Genomic DNA, 20,564 nt, shown 5'->3' with positions numbered 1-20,564 from the left:
TGGATGAACATATAAAAAATAATTTATTTTCGTGGTTATTAATCGAACCGAACCGTGCCGAACCGATTTACGTGATTATGGTGCGGTTATGATATGGTCAAAAAATTGGTGGTGCGGTTATGGTTTTAGCCGAACTGACCCATAACTGAACCATTGCCAACCCTATATAGATACATCAAATAATTTAAATGAATAGCGAAAATAGTTAAACGTTCATCTAACATGTGTATTCAAAAGATATTATATATATATTTTTTGGTAGTTCTTTTTTTGAGTATCTCACGTGTATCGATTATTTTGGACAAATATGAACTCTTTTGGATTTAACTTGAACTCTCAAGTACACTCGTGTATATTATCAATTAATAATAATATATGATGATGCAGAGTGTGTGTCATATATGAAGATTATATTTTCAATTATCATTTTAAACAATTAATCAAATTTGTAGATTTGTTGAGAGAAATGAATAAATATTTTGAAGCGTTAATATTACCTAAAAAATGACATAGTCCGTGTATTGCACGGTGGAAAACTAGTTGTTATAAATTGTTCAAAAATAAACAATGGGCCTAATAAACCAGATGAAATGGCCTAAATTTACTGAATTGAATTAGGAAGCAAATTCTAGCCCTTGCATACATGGGTGCCATTTTTCAAAAGGAAAATTTCATAAGTAAGATATTAAATATAGCATATTTCAAAATTAAGAAAACAAATTTCAAACTTCAAAAAATCAGATTTTTATTAAAATTTATTTATGATTTTATTATTTAATTAATTATTTCATTAACTAAATATATTTCACAGATTTATACAATTTGTTCTCGAATTAACAATTTAATTACTAACTTATTATTTTTTGGTCACAAATCAAAAATTTTATGTCACAAATTATTTTACGATATCAATTAAAAAATTTTGCATGTCACAGTTTGTTCATCGATTACAAATCAAAAAATTAATTTAGTCACGGATTAATTTTTAATCACAACTTATCAATTTAATGGTCACGACTTATTTCTCAATTACAAATCAAAAATTTTTATAGGTCACAAATTATTCATTGGTCACAAAATCAAAACTTTTATTAGTCACAACTCAGATATTCATCGCAAATTTTAGATTAATTGATCACAATTAATTTTTCGATCACAACTTAATCAATTGTAAGTCATAATTACAATTTTTAAGTCACGTATTATAAATTTAGTCACGATCACAGATTCGGTCACATATTATTTACTGATTTCGAATTAACAGTTTACTGATCATAAAATAATTGTTCACAAACACTATTTTCCACCTACTGCAACACCGCCAACCACCACCTCGCCAAATCCACCGTCACCGCCAGCTTCACCAGCACCAAAACATCCAAACATAAATGACACCACTACTCTAACAAAAAAAAAAAAAAAAAAAAAACCCCACCACCCCCCCCCCCCCCCCCCCCACTGTACCAGCAAATGAGTGAAATGAGACTATGATAATCACTAGAGTAGAGTGTAATAGTTTTAATTATAAGTGGTTCATTTTCGCATCTCTCCTGCAATCTATTTGTCAAAATAAATATACTCTCTCTAACAACTTAGGCCCCGTTGGGTACCCATTTTTTTCAAAATGCATTTTTCTCTCTCTTCATTTCAACCATATATTCTTTATTAAAATAATATTCGCCCAATTACCGAATCACCACCACATCGCAATGCCTGTGCCACCACCAAACCGTCACCCAATGCCTATGCCACCACCATCACTACCTATAACAACAACACCGCAACCCACCACTACAACATTCACAACACAATCAACCACCAACAAAACACCCGAAACTTTGGTAAAGGTATAGATTGGATGAAGAAATTACCGTCCACTTCGTGCGGCAGTGGCACGCGATGCTCCACCTTGCGTTCTGACAGAGTCGTTTTCCAGCACAGAGAGAGAGAGAGAGAGAGAGAGAGAGAGAGAGAGAGAGACCTTGCGTTTTGACAGAGTCGTTTTCCAGCACAGAGAGAGAGAGAGAGAGAGAGAGAGAGAGACTTCTGGCAGATTGGTTAGAATAGAGAAAGGGAATTGAGGGTGAAATAATGTAGGGTTTAATTTACCGAAAGTGGAAATTGTACAATCTAATACATTTAAATCTTCCATTTCGTAAATCATATACAAAGTTTACTCTTTGAAAAATTAGATTTCTTTTTGTTAATTAATATATTTAAAAATTAATTAATTAATTTACCTACACAAATTAAACCCTACATTATTTTACCATCAATTCCCTATCTCTATTCTCACCAATCTGGCAAAAGTCTCTCTCGACATTCTCGTTTCTCTCTCTCTACAGGAAACGACTCTGTCAGAACATGAAGCGGTGCATCGCATGCCAACTTCGCACGAAGTGGACTATGATTTCTTCATCAGATCTATACCTTTACCAGAGTTTCGGGTGTTTTGGTGGTGATTGATTGTGTTGTGAATGTTGCAGTAGTGGTGGTGATTCAGTGGTGGGTTGCGGTGGTGTTGTTATAGGTGGTGATGATGGTGATGGCACAGGCATTAGGTGATGGTTTGGTAGTGGTATAGGCATTGCTGTGGTGGTGGCAATTTGATGGTTGGGTGATTTTTATTTTTATTATTTCTATTATTTTGGTGACGATTTTGTTGAGTTTAGGGTGTTTTTCTTGGTGAACGTTACTGTGGTGGTGGTGATTCAGTGGTGGGGTTGCGGTGGTGGCCAAGTGAGGTTTGAGTGAGCAAAGGTGTGTTTCTAATTTGTTAGGTGTGGATGGATATGATTTTCCAATGGTGGTGGTGGTGATGGTGTGGTGGTGGTGCGGTAGTGTAGGTGGTGGTGAAGGTGGTTTTTTTTTGTTAGAGTAGTGGTGGTCGTTTGTCTTTTGGTGGTGTTGGGGATTTGTATGATTTTGGTGCTAGCTAAGCTAGCGATGGTGGTGGATTTGTGGAGATGGTGGTTGGCGGTGTTGCAATGGGTGGAAAAGAGTGTTTGTGACCAATTATTTTAGGATCAGTAAACTGTTAATTTGTAATCAGTAAATAATGTGTGGTCGAATCTATGACCATGACAAATTTATAATATGTGACCTAAAAATTGTGATTGTGACTTATAATTGATTAAGTTGTGATGGAAAAATTAATCGTGACCAATTAATCTAAAATTTGCAATGAATATATGAGTTGTGACCAATAAAAGTTTTGATTATGTGACCAATGAATAATTTGTGAACCTATAAAAAAATTTATTCGTAACTGAAAAATAATATGTGACCTATGATTTCTGACCGAGAAATAAGTTGTGACCATTAAGTTGATAAGTTGTGACTAAAAATTAATCTAACTAATTAATTTTTTGATTTGTGACCAATAAACAAACTGTGACATGCAAAATTTTTGAATTGTGATAGTAAAATAATTTGTGACATAAATTTTTTGATTTGTGACCAAAAAATAATAAGTTAGTAATTAAATTGTTAATTTGTCACCAAATTGTATAGATCTGCAAAATACGTTTAATTAATTAAATCATAAATAAATTTTAATAAAAATCTAATTTTTGAAGTTTGAAATTTGTTTTCTTAATTTTGAAATATGCTATACTTAATCTCTTACTTATGAAATTTTTCCTTTGAAAAAACATGTGCAAAATTTCACTTGCCATACGCACGTACTGTTTGCACATGGGGCTAAAATAAATCGATAGGCTGGTTTTCTAGTTTGATTCATATAGACTTTTTATGAAAATACTCAACTTTTCATGTAAGGATATCACTATTTCATGTATGATGAATTGAAATTTGTTAGGTGATAGATTTCCTAAAATTTATAAATAGATGATAGATTTCAATTATATAATCATCAATCAAAAATCATATGATTATTCCAATTGTACTGGGGACCCCTCCAAAATACTCACAAGGAGTCCACTCCCATGCGATAAAATATATTGCAAAAAATAAAATAAAAAATAAAAAATTCTACCCACCCCATTTTATAAGTACTCTGGAAGAGTTTTGTGAATCCCTTTCTGTACACCAAGCATTTCCCAAAACCATATTATAGTACTTTGATCCAGTTCATTTCTATGTTCAAACTTCTTAAAGTGTTCTTCAAATTTTGGAAGAAAAACATAGTATTTAAGTGTTTTCTTCTTCAAAACTTATTCAATCCTACGAACCATTTCACTTTGGTGTCTTTTAAGTACAAAATCAATTCTAGAGGGGCAAATATCGTTTTAAGACAGAGATTACGCATACAAGCCTTATTTCGGTATTTTTCGATGTACTTGCTACTTCATTTTTTCTCTTCTCCCACCATTCCTTTTTTTTTTTTTTTTTTTTTTTTCTAGAAGAAGGTTCGAATGCAATACAAGCTGAAAGACAAAAGTATGAAGATGATGAAATAATTTGTAGATATTGCATTTTTGATGCACAATGAGACCGGTTATATGATCTCTACACGAACACCACTTCAGCTAAAGAGATCTAGAATGTATTGGAAAACAATTACAAAGTCGAGGAGGAGGGTACAAACAAGTTCCTAGTATCAATGTATTTCGACTTTAAATTTCTTGAAAACATTCCCCTACTTGACAAGTACATTTTGTGCACTTATTTGGATTGTATTACTGAACTTTTATGTCGTCAAATTATTGAATTTTACTTAACTTGGGTTACTTTTTGTTCGTTTCAGTGTTTGACTCGTTTTGAAGCAATTGGAAAAAGAAAAAAAGATCAACTGGCTATATTCAATGCAACGTTGTGGATCAAACTCTACACTTTGAAAATTGAAAAGAATTTGTTGTCAACTTTGATTCTAATTGGCAAAAAATTGTTGGTATGATGAGCTGTAAATTGGAGTCAATTTGAAACTTTGACTATTGGAATTAGACTGGAAATTAACAAAATTAAATTGGCCTCATAGACTTGCTTTTGGAATGAAATTATGTTCCTGTTTGTCATCCTTTAAAATTTTAAATTGCTTACTACAGTGTCATTCTCTACCACATATTCACAATAAAATATTTTACATGCAAACAAATAAAGTTTATTTACTTTTTAACCACGCATTCTCTAAAAAATATTATTAAAAACTCATTAATTTTTCAAAGAATGGGTGACAAACAGGGCTTATATAATGACTTGGACTCCAACTGTTGGCTGAAATGGAAGGAAAAAGAAAAAAGAAATACCAATTAGACTTCTAATTGGACAAAAAGAATTGGAGGTAATATATATATATATATATATATATATATAGACACACACACATTGAAAAAAGAGCCGGCAATTGGGAGGAAAAATATGGCAGCTTCAATTTTGGAAATTAATAACGTTCCGTCAATTTTCGGTGATGTTGATCCACTTTTATTTGTTTAATTCTGACATTATGCTAGGCTAAATTATTTTAGTACTAGGATTACGATGAACCTTGTATTATGAACTTTTGACTCTTGATTTTATTGATTTTTGACATTCAAAGCACATTTTTTATTATTGAATGATTGGCCTATATTTAATTTTCTTTGAAATTATATGCACAATAGTTGTATGAGTTTTGTAGCTTATTTTACCTTTGAATGAATGAAAATAAATTAGACATATTGTCAATTATCGTAGAATCTAATTGGATGTAGAAATATACTGCTATACTTTACGTGATCTTTAAGTATTCATAAATCCTTAATGAATTTTTATATATTTGCATGCTTCATAAAAATATAGCTGGGTCAGATGTAAGAATGAGTTTAATTTTACTCAAGAAAGATTGTTAGACAAATTAATTGATCTTTATAATTGAATCGTATTGTCAAATTCATAAAGTTTAGAGTTAAAGGGGATTGGTACAATGAGATTTGGGATCCTAATACGTTCTTCATCATCATATTTTTATACAATTTGCATTTAATTATAGTCTTGCATTTATTATATTTAAGTTAGGTCTTGCATTTTTAAGCAAATTATTTAATTCATAGTAAAAATCACAAATTTCAACCATTTTAGTTAAAGCTAAGTTAATTCAAATTTGAACTAGTACAATTTTTGTGAGAACGATAATTGTACTCAAAAATTCATTTTACTACTTATTAACGAACTGTGCACTTGCAATATTTTAAACGAAACAAATATTTACATGACAAGTTTTTTGCACCATTTCTAGTGATTGTATTTGAGTTAATTTCATTTAACTTGACACTAATTTGAACTTTTTTCTTATTTTATTATTTTTTTCACTCTCAATTTTATTTCAATACTTCTATTTTCTGTCTTTCAGGTATTTTATGTGATATTTGGGAGATGGTGAGCTGATATGAGCTAATCTAGAAATCTAACGTACTTTTCATCGTAATCAAAGAGAAACATGAGAAGCACAACAACAAGCGATGTCTAATGCACAATAAAATAATCCGATTATTCAAGTGAATGAAGGGATAGTGATTGATGAAGGGAACATACTAGTTAGGGATTTCATGGCTCCACAAATTATTTAGAGCCAATCTAGCATCGTATATCTTTCCTTTAGGCAACCGAGCTTTCATTTGAAGACTAGTATCAACCATTTATTTCAGAATGGATATCAATTCTACTGTAAGGCTAATGAAAATCCACACACATCTCTCAATTTATGGAGATGCTTCAACACTTTAAATATCAAGGGGTTTCAGATTATGCTATCAAATTGATATTATTCCCATATAATATATGTGATAGAGCCTTTGAATGGTTAGATTCATAGTCTATAGCCAGTATCACTATTTGGAATGATTAGACTCAAAAAATTTGCACCAAATTCTTTCCACCGATGAAGATTGTGAAGTTGAAGCATGATATATCCATATTTTGGTAGGAGAAAATCGAATCCTTTAATGAAGCTTGGAATAGATTCAAGAACTTGTTTCGGAAGCTTCCTCATCACACCATCAATAAGGGGCTCCAGGTCCAATATTTTTATGCAGGTCTACTTCCATCTTATAAGAGTATGGTGGACTCTTAATCCAATGACTCTTTATCCACAAAGACAATTTATAGAAGCCTTGGAATTATTTGAAAGAGTGGTCAGTATCACAACTATGTAGGCCTCTGAGCAAGTTGTTCACAAAAAACTACTAGGAGTATATGAGATGGACATTTATATAGCGTTACCAACAAAAATTGACTCTTTTGTTCATAAGATTGAGAGCATTTTACATTTAGCCAATGCAATTAGGCCAAGAGGGCAAGTTGTGCAGAATGTGTGACAGATCATAATACAACAAATTGTCCAATTCTTGCACAACACACAGAACAAGTTGACTATATACAAGTATTAACTTTATGCCACTATTCGTTTTCAGGAAACTAGGCTTGGGGAGGCTAAAGCAACTATAATGAGTTTATAGCTAGCTGTCAGTCTATCATGTACCTAGGATGAATCATTGAAGATATCTTGGTGAAAGTAGACAAATTCATCTTCCCAACTGACTTTCTTATTTTTAACGTGGAGGAGGCTAGGGACATTCCACTTATTTTGGATCAACCATTTTCAGTTACCAGTAGAGCTCTTATTGATGTGCAAAAAGGTCATCTAATTTTGAGACTTGGTGAAGAGCAAATCGCATTTCATATGTTCAAGGCCATAAAATTTCCAATTGAATCAGACAATTACTTTCAAATCGATGTGATTGACAAGACAAATCATGACACCTTCCAGTTGGATAATCCATCGGATTCATATGAGGCGTGCATTGTACACACTCAATGCAATCATCCTGATTCTAATGAGATTGAGATATGTGTAAGAATCTTAAAGCTAATCCTCCATATAAGCGCAGATCACACTTTGAAAAGTTAGGCATGGGTCCTACAAAGACTTTGCCATCAATTCAACAACCTCTAAGTTAGAACTCAAACAATTGCCACCTCATCTTTGTTAAGCCTACTTGGGAGAATCGTCCATATTACCTGTCATTATTTCAAATTCCATCAATAAGCTTGAAGAAGAGAATTTCTAAGGGTACTCAAAGAAAATAAGATAGCTATTGGGCATCTATTGTTGACATCAGAGGGATCAGTCTTACACTTTGCATGCATAAAATCCCCGTGTAGGATAATTTTCGACCAAATATAAACAACTAGAGGAGGCTCGATCCGAATATGAAAGAGGTAGTCAAAGAAGAGGTGTTGAAGCTTTTGGATAAAGTGATCATCTATGTTATCTCAGACAGTGCATAGATCAATCTTGTTAAAGTTGTGTCGAAAAATAGAAGTATCACGATGGTAGAGCATGAGTTATTTCGCACCAGAACTATTACGGGATGGAAGGTTTGCATTAATCATTGCAAACTCAACACTACTACTCGAAATTATCATTTTTCTCTTCCATTTATTGATCAGATGTTGGAGAGGTTAGCAGGTCACTCCCATTATTGCTTTCTTAATGGATAATCCAATTATAATCAGATTTTGATAGTGCCCGAGGATCAAGAGAATACTACTTTTACTTTTCCTTACTGCATGCATTCTTATCCTCGGATGTCATTTGGTCTATGTAATGCTCCTGCTATATTTTAACGTTGGATGATGCCATCTTCTCTAATATGGTGGAGAAATTCATAGAAGTCTTTATGGATGACTTCTTAATTTTTGGCTCTTCATATGATGAGTGTCTTGGGCACTTAAAATTGGTCTTGTAGAGGTGTAAGTAAACAAATTTGGTACTAAACTGGGAATGTCACTTCATGGTATAAGTGTGCATCGTGTTGGGACATCGGATTTTAGCTAAAGGGATTGAGGTGAATAAGTCAAAGATTCACATTATTAAAAAGTTACCATCACTAACCTCAGTCAAGAGTGTTCGTAGTTTCCTTGGTCATTCTAAGTTTTATTGTCACTTTATCAAGAACTTCTGTAAGATCACTAAACCGTTGTGCAATCTACTAATCATAGATGTTCATTTTAACTTCTCTGAAGAATGTCCATTGGCTTTTAGCACTCTAAAAGAGAAGTTTTCAGCACTCTAAAAGTGAAGTTTTTAGCACTCTAAAAGTGAAGTTAACTTCAGTACCACTAGTAGTTGCACCAGATTAAAGTTTACCCTTTAAATTGATCTGTGATACAAATGACTACGCAGTGGGAGTCATATAGGGACAGCACAGAGATAAAAGTTTTCATGTAATATACTATACAAGCAATCAACAACGTCCTCGTGTGGGTTCCTCAACATCACTTCTTCACTGACTCAAGAGCGTCCCAACTTTCGAACTAATTGAATGATGCAAGCCAAACTATACCGCCACTGAGAAGGAACTTCTAGCTGTAGTCTATGCCTTTGATAAATTTTGATCATATCTAGTTGGATCAAAGGTAATAGTCTATACAGATCATGTAGTTTTAAAGTATTTGATGACAAAGAAAGATGCAAAACTAAGTTTGATTAGATGGGTACTACCACGAGAATTTGATATGGACAGAAGAGACAAAAAGGGAAATGAAAACGTAATAGAAGACCATTTTTTCGGACTTGAGCATGAACAATAAGAAAAATCAGTAAAGATAATGAGATCTTTCCAGATGAATAGATTTTTAATATAGAGGATGCACCATTGTATGTAGATATAGTGAATTATTTGGTCAAATCCATCATTCTACTAAACCATTCAAGTTATCAAACGAAGAAATTCTTTTCTGACTTGAAATACTATTTTTCAAATGATCCTGTTCTTTACAGGCGGTCTCCAAATCAGATTATTAGGTGGTGTGTCCTAAAGAAGAGGTCCCCAAAATACCCGAGCAATGTCATTCATCCGCCTATGCTGGAGAGACACTTTAGCACATCAAAGACAACCGCTAAAATTCTACAATTCGGTTTCTATTAGCTTTCAATATTTCGGGACGCTTTTGAATTTGTGAAGATGTGTGAATGATGTCAACGTACAGGAAGTATCTCGAAAAGGAATGAAACGCCGCTTAATATCATTCTTGAGGTAGAGCTTTTTGATGTGTAGGGGATTGACTTTATGGGACCATTCCCTTCGTCATTCTCGAAATCGGTGTATCTTTTTGCAGTTGATTATGTCCCCAAATGGGTGGAAGCAGTAGCATTGCTAACAAACGATGCGAAGATGGTGATTGGATTTTTAAAGAAGTATATTTTCACCTGTTATGACACATTTCGAACTATCATAAGTGATGGGGACAAATACTTCTGCAATTGTCAATTTGAGTCCTTGTTGGCTAAATATGATGTCCGGCACCATATAACTACCTCTTTATCACCCTCAGACCAGCGAGTAAGTTGCAATCTCTATCTAAAATTAAAGTAGATACTTGAGATAACAGTAAGTTCTTCGAGACACTTGACGACGCTCTGTGAGCTTACAGGACAACTTTCAAAACACCTATAGGCATCTCTCCTTATCATTTGGTGTTTGGAAAAGTGTACCTGAGTTGGAGCACCAAACTTATAGGGCAGTCAGGAATTTAAACTTTAATTTGAAGACAGCTGATGAAAATAGATTATTTCATTTGAATGAAATGAATGAGTTTCGTCTGGAAGCCTATGAGAATACAAAGCTCTACAAGGAGCGCTCCAAAAAGTGGTGTGACATACACATTTAAATAAGAAAGTTTGAGGTTAAGCAACAAATCTTGCTATACAATTCTAGACTTGAGCTTTTACCAGTTAAATTGAGGTCCAAGTGGTTGGGGCCATACACAATTATCAAAGTGTTTTCTTATTGGACGGTTGAAATCACTAATGAAAGCAAAGGTACCTTTAAGATTAACGGACAATGGTTGAAACCATATTGGAGCAGTGAATTCTCGAAAAAAATTAACCATTCATCTTACAACACAGGAGTGAATGAACCACAAGTCAAGCTCTAGACTATAAATCAAGCACTTGATGAAAAGCAACCCATTTTCTCATCCAATCACTTTTATTCTTACTAATTATTGCATTACGTATAGCTATAGGACTTGTATTAGTATTTCAGGACCATGTTTAGGAACCCGTGCATTTAAATGGTTTTTAATACGTTTTAGGTGATACTTTAAGACTTGCTTTAGTAACTTAGGCATGTTTATTTATTGGGTTCATTTTTACTTAAACTCATTGTCAACATCCTAGCATTTCATTAAGCTCATCGTTAACATCCTAGTATTTTGTTCCGCCACAATTTTAAATATATTTCTTATTTACTAAATTGGTCACAACTTAAGTTGCCTCTTTAATTTTTATATCCTCCACGTTCCCCATCACTAGTTATCTTCATCCTCTTTTATTGTCTTTTTCTTTAGGTTTTTACTTATTTTTTTTGCTGCATGATCTTGCTTTCTTTTGTGTTATTAATTTTTTATTTCAATATTTATCATTAATTATTAATTAATAGTGGATGCATAAAATAGCAAAAATGGTCATCCTACTAAACACCCTAATCCCCAACCCTGCCACCCCACGTCCCCACCTATCAGAAACTAAAAATCACCTACTTCTTTTGTTTTGACAACAGAGAAACATGTGCCCATTGGCTCCGCTTCTCCATTTTTTTCATAAATAAAATCAACTTGCAGAAGTGAAAAAGAGAAGAAAGAATATCAGGGGGCACTGTGTTTATTTGTGATAATAATGAATAAAAATTGGAATCGGAAAAGGCTAGAGAGTGGTTTGCTAATGTGTGCAATCAGAGGGAAAGAGTTGTATGTCATTTAGCCCTGTTTGACAACCATTAATCGGAGGAGAATATATGATTAAAATGTAGGAAAAAATTTTGAGTTCACGTACAAAATATGAATCCGTGATTCAAAATGAGCATGCAAGAAAAAAGAAGTTTAAATAATGATTATCAAACAATCGCTTATTTTGTTTTTAGTAGGTTAAAGCTCTTCATGAAATTAGCTTTAACTAGTGTGTATATGGTGAGACAAACAAAAATTGTAGGGTCAAAGTATTTACCCTTAATTTCATTTTTTTTTTCTTTCTTTCTTTTTGTTTTTTAAATTTTCCAATGTATTGAACAAAAGAGAAGTGCTATAGGTACAACACATTTGATAGCATGATCGACAGCCCTTCACATATAGGTGATGAGGCTTGCGATTAAAATAATTGTGGGCCCCACTTTTGTGAGAGGGATGCATGTTTGTACACCACTTTTCCTAGACAAAATATTTGATAATTCATGCCTTTTTTGCAGAGGAAGCATTGAGTGACAAGCAAACTAGAGGACTCTTTTCGCTCATTGTAGTGAAGGCTTTCGACCCTTTCCTATTGAACCTCCATATTTTGAACTTTATTGTTTGTTTAGTTAGAAGTAGATAATCATGCTACTGTTGAAAAATAATTACATACAGTAAATTGTACAATAATAAAACGCGGCAAGTAGAACTTATCAAATGATCGAGTATCGTGACAGTATGATATTTTAAAATGAAATTGTTCGTCGTTAACTATAGCAATCTCTATAGACAATTGCTTCCAGGATACAAAGATCAAACAAATCACTTATACAATAATCACAAATGATATTGAAACTCTCAAATGTACTCTAGAAAAAATATATAAAACTCTAATATGAAAATTACAAAATGTAAGATAGCTATAACAGTTTCTACTATAATCTAGAAATATTTGCAATTTTTATGGATTGTGAATAATAGGTTGTTGATAGTGGATTGTTGAAAAACGCTCATATTATACTGACTAGTTTGATCCATTAAATAATTTTGAAAATAATTAAAATAAATAAATATTTTAATCAAGAAAGTCCAAAAGCCCAAGGTCCAATCAAAGACAATAATCGTGTGGGATGTGAATCGAACCTTTGACCTCCTACATAAATACCATACCTTCCATTAATTGGGCACTTCATATAACTTAAATATTTCTTTCAAATAATATAATTATCATACAAATATCTAACAATTTTTGCTTAAAAAATCATAGGAGGCTTACATTTTAGACCACATAGGGGGTGCTAAGATCATATAGTGAATTCCTTAAAACTGCACAAACTGAATAAACAATATAGGTGGAACTCTGTAGGTGGTCTTAATTGCTTTTGTTCTGGTAATGATAATCCATTTGCATTACTACACACAATTGTAGCCTCAATTCTGGAACTGCACAATGCATCAGGCACAAGTGCTGGAGGTTCAACATAACCACTGAATCTAATGTGGAACGATTCGCGATAAGAAAACACATTAGACTTCACAAGAAAGCATGACAACAGAATAAAGAACGACCCAGAGAATCCATTCGACCTCAAGTATGACAAATCCTTGTTACAAAATCTTGTCTTGCTTGAGAGGCCAGGATATGTTGTAAAGGACGAGCCCAACCATTAGAATCACACTGCCCAAGACAAAATAGGGGCTCAAGCTTGCACCTTCCGGCAGATATGGCAATGGAATGGAAAGGATATAAATTGAAATGGGCACTACAAGAGAAAGTGATCATCGTTAGAAGAGCTTCTCCATAAGGTACATATATTTCTCTAAACAAACGTATAATGATGACGAGTACCTGATGACATCACAGCAAGAGAAGAAACGACAGCAGAAGAATATTTTAAAAGATTGAGTAGGGATATGTTGAAAACTATATTGACGATTATGTAAAGGAGGGGTAGTATTGGGGCTCCATTACAGCCTGAAAAAACAGAACAAGTTACCGAAGTGGAAAGCCGGCAATAAAAACAGAAGAACTGATATATATCCTTTTCAAATATAAGACTACACATTTCATCTAATGGATAAGCAAGGTAATCTGAAATAAAAATGATAAGAGGTCGTATCTTTCATATGAGAAAGGTACATGAAAATCCGATGAATTTTATTTATTTTGCTTCAGCATAAAATTTAACTATGTCGGAACATCGTTCCTTACTCTTTTAAGTATAAAAACATGTTAAACTTCAATGCAATGCTGCAATTGATGCCAATGTGGTCTGTAGTAGTCTCTGAGCGAACTGTTTAACAAGCAAACAGCTAGCAAGCTAAGATGAATCACAGAAGTTCCTTGCCTTGGAAAAGAACTGAAGAGATTGGATGATCTGTCTCAGCTCAAAGAAAGATACAGCAAAGCTTTCCATTAAAATGTCTCAATTTTATCCTTTCAAAAAAAATGTCTCAATTTTATGAGTAACAAATGCCATCGAAGTCACACAGACACGCGGCTGTTTCTCAGTCTCAACATATTTCTCATAATTTCTCCTGCATCAGTTCCAATTTCTCCAATCAACCCCAAACTCCTATTGCTTCATGCAAGTTAATTTTTCACCCCACACTAAATGTACATATAAACTCGAATTGATCACCTTTATGAAACCTCTAGATGCAAAAAACTACCTATCTATAAAATGAACCCAAAATGGAAAAAAAAAATGGCAAGGTAAACAGTTTTCTTCAAAGCATAGAGGATAGAATTATAGCAACTCTTACTTTTCAGAGCTCAATTGGCAAACAATGTAGGCATTGAAGGTCAGAAAAAGGTTGCATACATTGAGGGGTCCAGGGAAAGGTATTACCTGTAGTGTTGGTTCCAACATTGAAGAAGCAAGCAGCTCCGCTTTTCAAGTACGAGGGAAGTTCAGTTAATGGTATGCCTTTCAGATTTGACAACAATGGCAGAAAGAGGAATACAAAAAGAGCCTGAAAGTGAAAAGGCACGTGACGTAGTGAAATTAGAAGTATAGTTTAATGCACACAAGTCAATAGACCAACTTAATAATTATAAAAACTATTGTCCATTTAATTTGCTATAACTAACCCAAAAAAAAAATTTTTAAAAAATAAAAAAGATCAATTGAAGTAAAACTTAACAAACAATACATTGATTGAATTTAGAGTAGCTCAGTAATCAAATAACCCCACGACCCAAGAAAAAGGTTATACCATAACAAGAAATAGTTATTCCTAATTTGTGCCAGCAACTGTCTGAAATCTGCTTGTTGCCATTTGAAAAAATGGCCTCAGTACCTTCTGCTTCACTGGTGGCTGGTGATACAACTGCGGAGTAACTAGAGGTGCCTTGAGAGCACAAAACTTTCAAGATTTCCATTCTTCATGTAATTTTGAGGTTAGAGTCCTTGCCTCTTAGGATCCATGCATCTCTATGCTTTTCATTTAAAGCTCCTTTTGAGATGATAACAGGGTGACTGGGTTGTTTCTAGTTAGGGAAACATTATGTCATCTATCACATTTTAATTTGTTCTTCCAGGTTAAGTAAGATTTACTATTAAAGGCATAAAAATAAAAATTTAATATCCTCCTAAGAAGAATCTTCCATCCAGGTCCACTGGACTCTAATGCAATAAGATACTTTGACCCAATTCAATCAACAGTCAAACCTAAACATTTTCATTACGGAAATTATTTACTTGTTTATTTTAAGTTTTTTATTTAAGTGAAATTTTAGGTTCAGTTTTAATTTTGGACTTTTATTCGTTTAAATTAGTTTTGTACAGTTTTTGTAGGTTTAGAAGATTCAGGATGTATCGTTTTCTTCTGAACGTTAGAATTAGGGATAATTGTTATTTGGTTGATACCGAATTAGAAAAAGCGAGAGATTACTGAACATTGTCAAATTTTCAGTATTCTTAGAAAATCAATGAATCTTTAACCACCCAGTTCTTGACTACTGCAGATTCAAATAGTTTTTGGATCTCTCCCCTTTTTTAAGCTGTGCTGCATCAACTATGATAAACGATAATGACAATTATTCTAGCGAAGAAGTCATTCAAACAGATCATGTATTTAGTCTGGCCAAACCCATCTTTGCGAAAGATGACAAATCGATACTCCATGAACGATGAGAAAAAGTCAAACGGAAAAGGAAAAAAGAAAAGGAAAGCACTTAAATATGTAAGCATTTGAGATCTACCAAAACGAAAGCTAGGGCAAAGAAAAAATAAACACAATTATACATGTATAAACATGGCCATCTAAAAATGTTCTTGTGAGGTAAATGATGATTACCTGAAATCCAGATCCAAAGGAATTGACAACAAAGATGTCTAGCAATTTTCCCTGCAAGAATCGTAAAAAATTACGAGAACGTGAAATTATATGTTTGTAAAAATTAGTGAATGAGCAAGCTCGAAGAAATAATGAAAGACAACACAGATATCTATCAACGCACCTTCAGGCGAGGTGTAGCATCAAGGAAAACAAATTCCTACACGTTCACAGAATTCAATTATTAAATTTGCTATTAGGAACATGTTAGCACTCTTACATCAACTGGTGGGGTACCTTGACAATAGATGCAACTGCTTGAAAGGCACTTGAAGCTATCATCATTGCAGGCCATAAAATCCCGACTCCAGAGAGCATTTGATCACTATCTGACCCACTGCAGCCAACATACAAAAAATACAAATATTCATTTACCAAAATGTTTAAGCATCAAACAAGGAGCGATCATTAGGTAATCATTTTCTTGGAAAAATTACACTCCATTGCCAAAGCTTTAATTCTAGTTATCGATTAAAAAATGGAACTATAATTGCAAATTAACAGGAAAATTATAGGAAAGTACATGAAAAAATTTCATAATTCATTGAGTCCCAACTTTTCTTCAACAAATTGAAAAGTTGCGAAATTCAAATAAACAGCATGTGGCATGTCACTCACATTAGATGGCCATTCATCATAATTTTGCAGCATGCCAAATAGAGTCAATTTATTACAATTTTATGGAAGGCATAAAGTTTTTATCTTTGAAGGAGAAGGACGACCTTGCAACTGCCAATACTACACCAACAGCTACGAGAAAGCATCCAGCGATTCGGTTCATAGAATAGCTCCTCCCCAAGAGGAGAATAGAAAAAACCAGCTGCCATACCAAAAATGTCTGCAGTAACAGATCCAAAGAAAGAAACCTTGAGTGAACTATGATTTATTATTTGCCTTGTTTCATACACCAATAACTAGGTAAAGTTTGTTTCTATAAAAACTAAATCAAGTATTATAGATAAAGTTCTCAGAGGAAATCCACAAAGTTTTACCAAACGGAAGCTAAATAATTCGCATTTCTTTTATTTCTAATTAAAATTCGAAATAAAAGAATACAGTATGCTACAAAAGGTATGGATATCCGACAGGATAACAATTATCACTCTACAACTACAAGTAACCTGTCAATCCCAGAGTATAATATAAAGCACACAGATAGGGTGTTAATGGAAGCATGCCATCTTAAAGCCCATTTTCCTATCAAATAATTTGGAAGTTCATAAAATAATCTAAACATAGGACATTCAATTTGAACAATAATAGGAAAATAGGAAACATATCATCCTTTCGTGCTAGCAGAAAAACTTCCCTATTTTGAATAACAGGTAATTGAATCTGTGCCAGTCGTGAAATCTCTCACTGACATGGATGGACCTTAATGAATTTCCAATAAACACTATTTAGTTGGCACGTTCATTATCGCCTAGCATTTGAGGTCTAAAAACGTTTTCATTGAATTCAATGCTTAGAAACACCCCTAATGAAAAGAATAGAGACTTGATGCAGAATTGCATAGCGGAACGTTTATCTCAAGGCAATTCAAAAGGAGAAAAGCCCAAGTTAACATGCTTCACAAGTTTGCTACTCAATGCTTATGTCCAAGTCAATATCCAAGTGCAGGACAATAAAAATTGAAAAGATCAAATAGTAAAAATAAAAAAATAAAAAACTTATTAAATGAATAATAATTCATCTTTTCCTACGTTGCTGCCAGGTTATCACGGATTTTAAGTTATAAAAGTTTTGAAAAAATAAACATTACCTGACCTAATATGGGTATAGCTGGTCCAGGAAGCATGGCTGTAGAAGACGCACAGCAGTCAGTACTGAGACCATTGGGAAAAAAGAAAAACAGACTGACATAATTGATTATTCATTCACTCCATTCAATTACAAATGTAGCAGCACACCTGCTGTGCCATCTATTTGATTTGAAGAATACCATAACAAAGAAAGAGATAAAATAACAAAGAGTAAAGCGTAGAATATCTAAACTAACAAACATAGTAAACAAAAAAATTACATCTAGTCACACTGATGGTACAACATCTAAACAAAGGAAACATGCAGATCAACACCTTATATCCTACAACACTAGAGGACATAAATTTCTAATTTAGCTTTGAGATTACATGTAAATTATGTTGGTCAGATTTGAATGCACAAAGCACAATAAACGATACCTCCTGAATACATCCCAGATACAACTCCAAGAGCTTCTAAAAACCCAATAAGTATAAATGGTGATTTGGGAAGGGCCAGCATCTCATCAGTTGCAATGCCAGAACGGTATCTCATATAGAGCACAGAAAAATATATGGCAACATACCTGTGTATCATAAAACCAACACCATTTGTAAGATTCCATTAAATCATTATTTAAAAGTCCCCGTGTCTTAAAGGAAATCTTGAAAGACAAGTTATTAAGACAGCGCGCATACTTGATTAGATGAAGAAAAAGAGAGCACAGTTGAGTTCTAGTAGCGAATCAGCGATGCACAAGAGAATACAACGTCTTGTTTATTTGATTTGGAATGCTATTGTTATGAGAATTGATCATCATAGTAGACTCATCCGGGCATTTAATTTTCATCATTAACCCAAATATGTAAAATCTAACGAATCAACAAAATCAAAAGTTTTCACAAAACATACCCAAAAGTAGTGAGCTGAGCTAGAAAGAACGGGTACTCCTTTAAGGGAACAAGGGCAAGTTTGTAAAGCACACGATTCGCAATGGCTAGTGCTACAGTAACTGTAGAACAAGCAATAACAATTAGCTTCTTTCTCCCATTTGAATCAGACGGCGGAGGTTCATCAGGTACATAATCATGACTGCCCAGAGCCCGAATCCTAGATAGCCGCATATGCTGAAGTTGAACTTCCCTAGCCTTTCCACTGTAAATCTTGAACTGTTTCCTAGGGGAAATTGGAAAAACGGAGAATTTAAGAGTTTTAGGCGAGATTTGGGTTGACCCATTGGTGATTGAACTGGTGCGAAGTATAGAATAGACTTTGGGAGCAGAGGAAGAAATTGATGCACCCAAAAACTCCATGGAAAATGAAGAGTAAACAACTGTTAATCGCCATTAACATCATTAATCAAGAAGGGCTGGGCACCAATCCCAAATCACAGGCACGTGAAACTAATGACCAAAATATGTCAAATTCAGCCAAGGATTTGAGCAAAAACAAAAATAAGAACCAGGGCATTTTCCCTGTACAAGTGCCGGGCCAGGGAGACAAGTGGAATAATGACCAAAGTATGTCAAATTCAGCTCAAACATGTTTGATTTAAATAACAATCGGATATTCAGTGTTTTTTGATTAAAGTTTATAAAATGTATGATTATAAGGTTGTGATTTGTGAGAGATTAAAATTAATAGTTGATTTTGATTTAAATTTTAATATATTTTTTTAGTTAAATACAACATTAGCTAAAAGTTCTAGATTCAAAAATTTGATTGCACAAAGTAATTCAACAATTACAAACTTAAAAATTTCTATTCAGATTCGGATTTGATTTGATTTTTATTTTTTTTAAAATTTATTTAGATAGCAATTCATAAATTGCATTGGAGACAATTTTAAATTTGATCGACTATTCATTAGATATCAATGCCTCTTGAACTGAAAATCTCTCTATGTGTACTAGGTCGATTATTGTTCATAGAACATTGAGCCCCCGTTTGGCTCCATTAATTTCAATTCAATTACATTTTATTTTTCTCTCTCCTATTCTAAATCAAACAATCTTCCATAAAATAATATTATACTTAAATCGAAAAATTTTATTTCTTTTTCAACCACTTATTTTTCAAAAAAAATATTATTCCACCCATTTTTATTTTCCCAAAATGAGGGCCAAAGAATATGCTATGAGAATCTTCAGTGGAAACTTTAAATCAAGAATTTCTCCGAATAATTTTTTAAGAGGCATTTTCAAGAATGTCCAATTATAAGGGTTAGAGTTGAAAAGTGTACTTTTTTTATAATCTTTGCAAAAATGTCCAATTTTTAGATCAAAATGTCTACTTTACCCTCATAAAAAGATTAATCAATTTTATATCACTTTGACACAATTTTTAAGAAGAGCAAATAACTTCTACGAGAAGGCACAATAATGATGCTATTACCTAGGTGAGTCCACTTGCTTATATTTTTAATTATATTTTAATCAATTATTCTAGAACAAATGAAGAAGAAGCAAAAATTCCATTACCATATACGAAGAAGTATATGATTCCAACTTCAAAGAAATTATTTTAAGAAATTTACTATGGTAGAAATTTGAAACTGATTAGGCTTTCATCATTTGTCGGTAGAAGGTATATTTCTTTGAACTCTATTTCTTCGAACTCTCATTTTTTTTTTTGATAAATTTTATTTAGTAGTTGTTGTTGTATATGTTCAAATCTCAATTTTTTGATAAAGTATTTTTTCCCTTGGACGAAATTATCCTGAGTATATATTTTTCGTACCATTCATCTTAAATAACTTAGTTAGATAATATACTTCTATATTTAGAATATTATTTATGGTGGAATAAATTCTT

General features: G+C 33.1%; 1 protein-coding gene across 1 annotated transcript; it reads right to left on the bottom strand.

The window, feature by feature from the left end:
• Positions 1 to 13,016: 13,016 nt before the first annotated feature.
• LOC111396817 (protein CLT2, chloroplastic-like) lies at positions 13,017 to 19,244 on the bottom strand. The gene is made up of 10 exons (XM_023023346.1): positions 18,664 to 19,244; positions 18,192 to 18,337; positions 17,771 to 17,808; positions 16,731 to 16,846; positions 16,246 to 16,345; positions 16,133 to 16,168; positions 15,970 to 16,020; positions 14,520 to 14,643; positions 13,517 to 13,642; positions 13,017 to 13,430 (listed from the first exon to the last, which is right to left on the bottom strand). The coding sequence occupies exons 1-10, from the start codon at positions 19,062 to 19,064 to the stop codon at positions 13,276 to 13,278; spliced, it is 1,293 nt and encodes a 430-aa protein (XP_022879114.1). The 5' UTR covers positions 19,065 to 19,244; the 3' UTR covers positions 13,017 to 13,275.
• Between the last annotated feature and the right edge of the window lie 1,320 nt (positions 19,245 to 20,564).

The sequence above is a fragment of the Olea europaea genome, chromosome 7, assembly GCF_002742605.1.
Source record: "Olea europaea var. sylvestris chromosome 7, O_europaea_v1, whole genome shotgun sequence".
Classification (NCBI taxonomy): Eukaryota; Viridiplantae; Streptophyta; class Magnoliopsida; order Lamiales; family Oleaceae; genus Olea; species Olea europaea.
Note: the sequence above shows the minus strand (reverse complement) of the source record. Positions and strands in the feature narration are given on the sequence as shown.

Coding starts and splice junctions, on each gene's coding strand:
- LOC111396817 (XM_023023346.1), bottom strand. CDS start 19,064: ATGGAGTTTTTGGGTGCATCAATTTCTTCCTCTGCTCCCAAAGTCTAT. Junction 17,809..18,191: donor ATCTGGGATGTATTCAGGAG/GTATCGTTTATT, acceptor CGTCTTCTACAG/CCATGCTTCCTGGACCAGCT. Junction 13,431..13,516: donor TCTTGCTGTGATGTCATCAG/GTACTCGTCATC, acceptor TTTCTCTTGTAG/TGCCCATTTCAATTTATATC.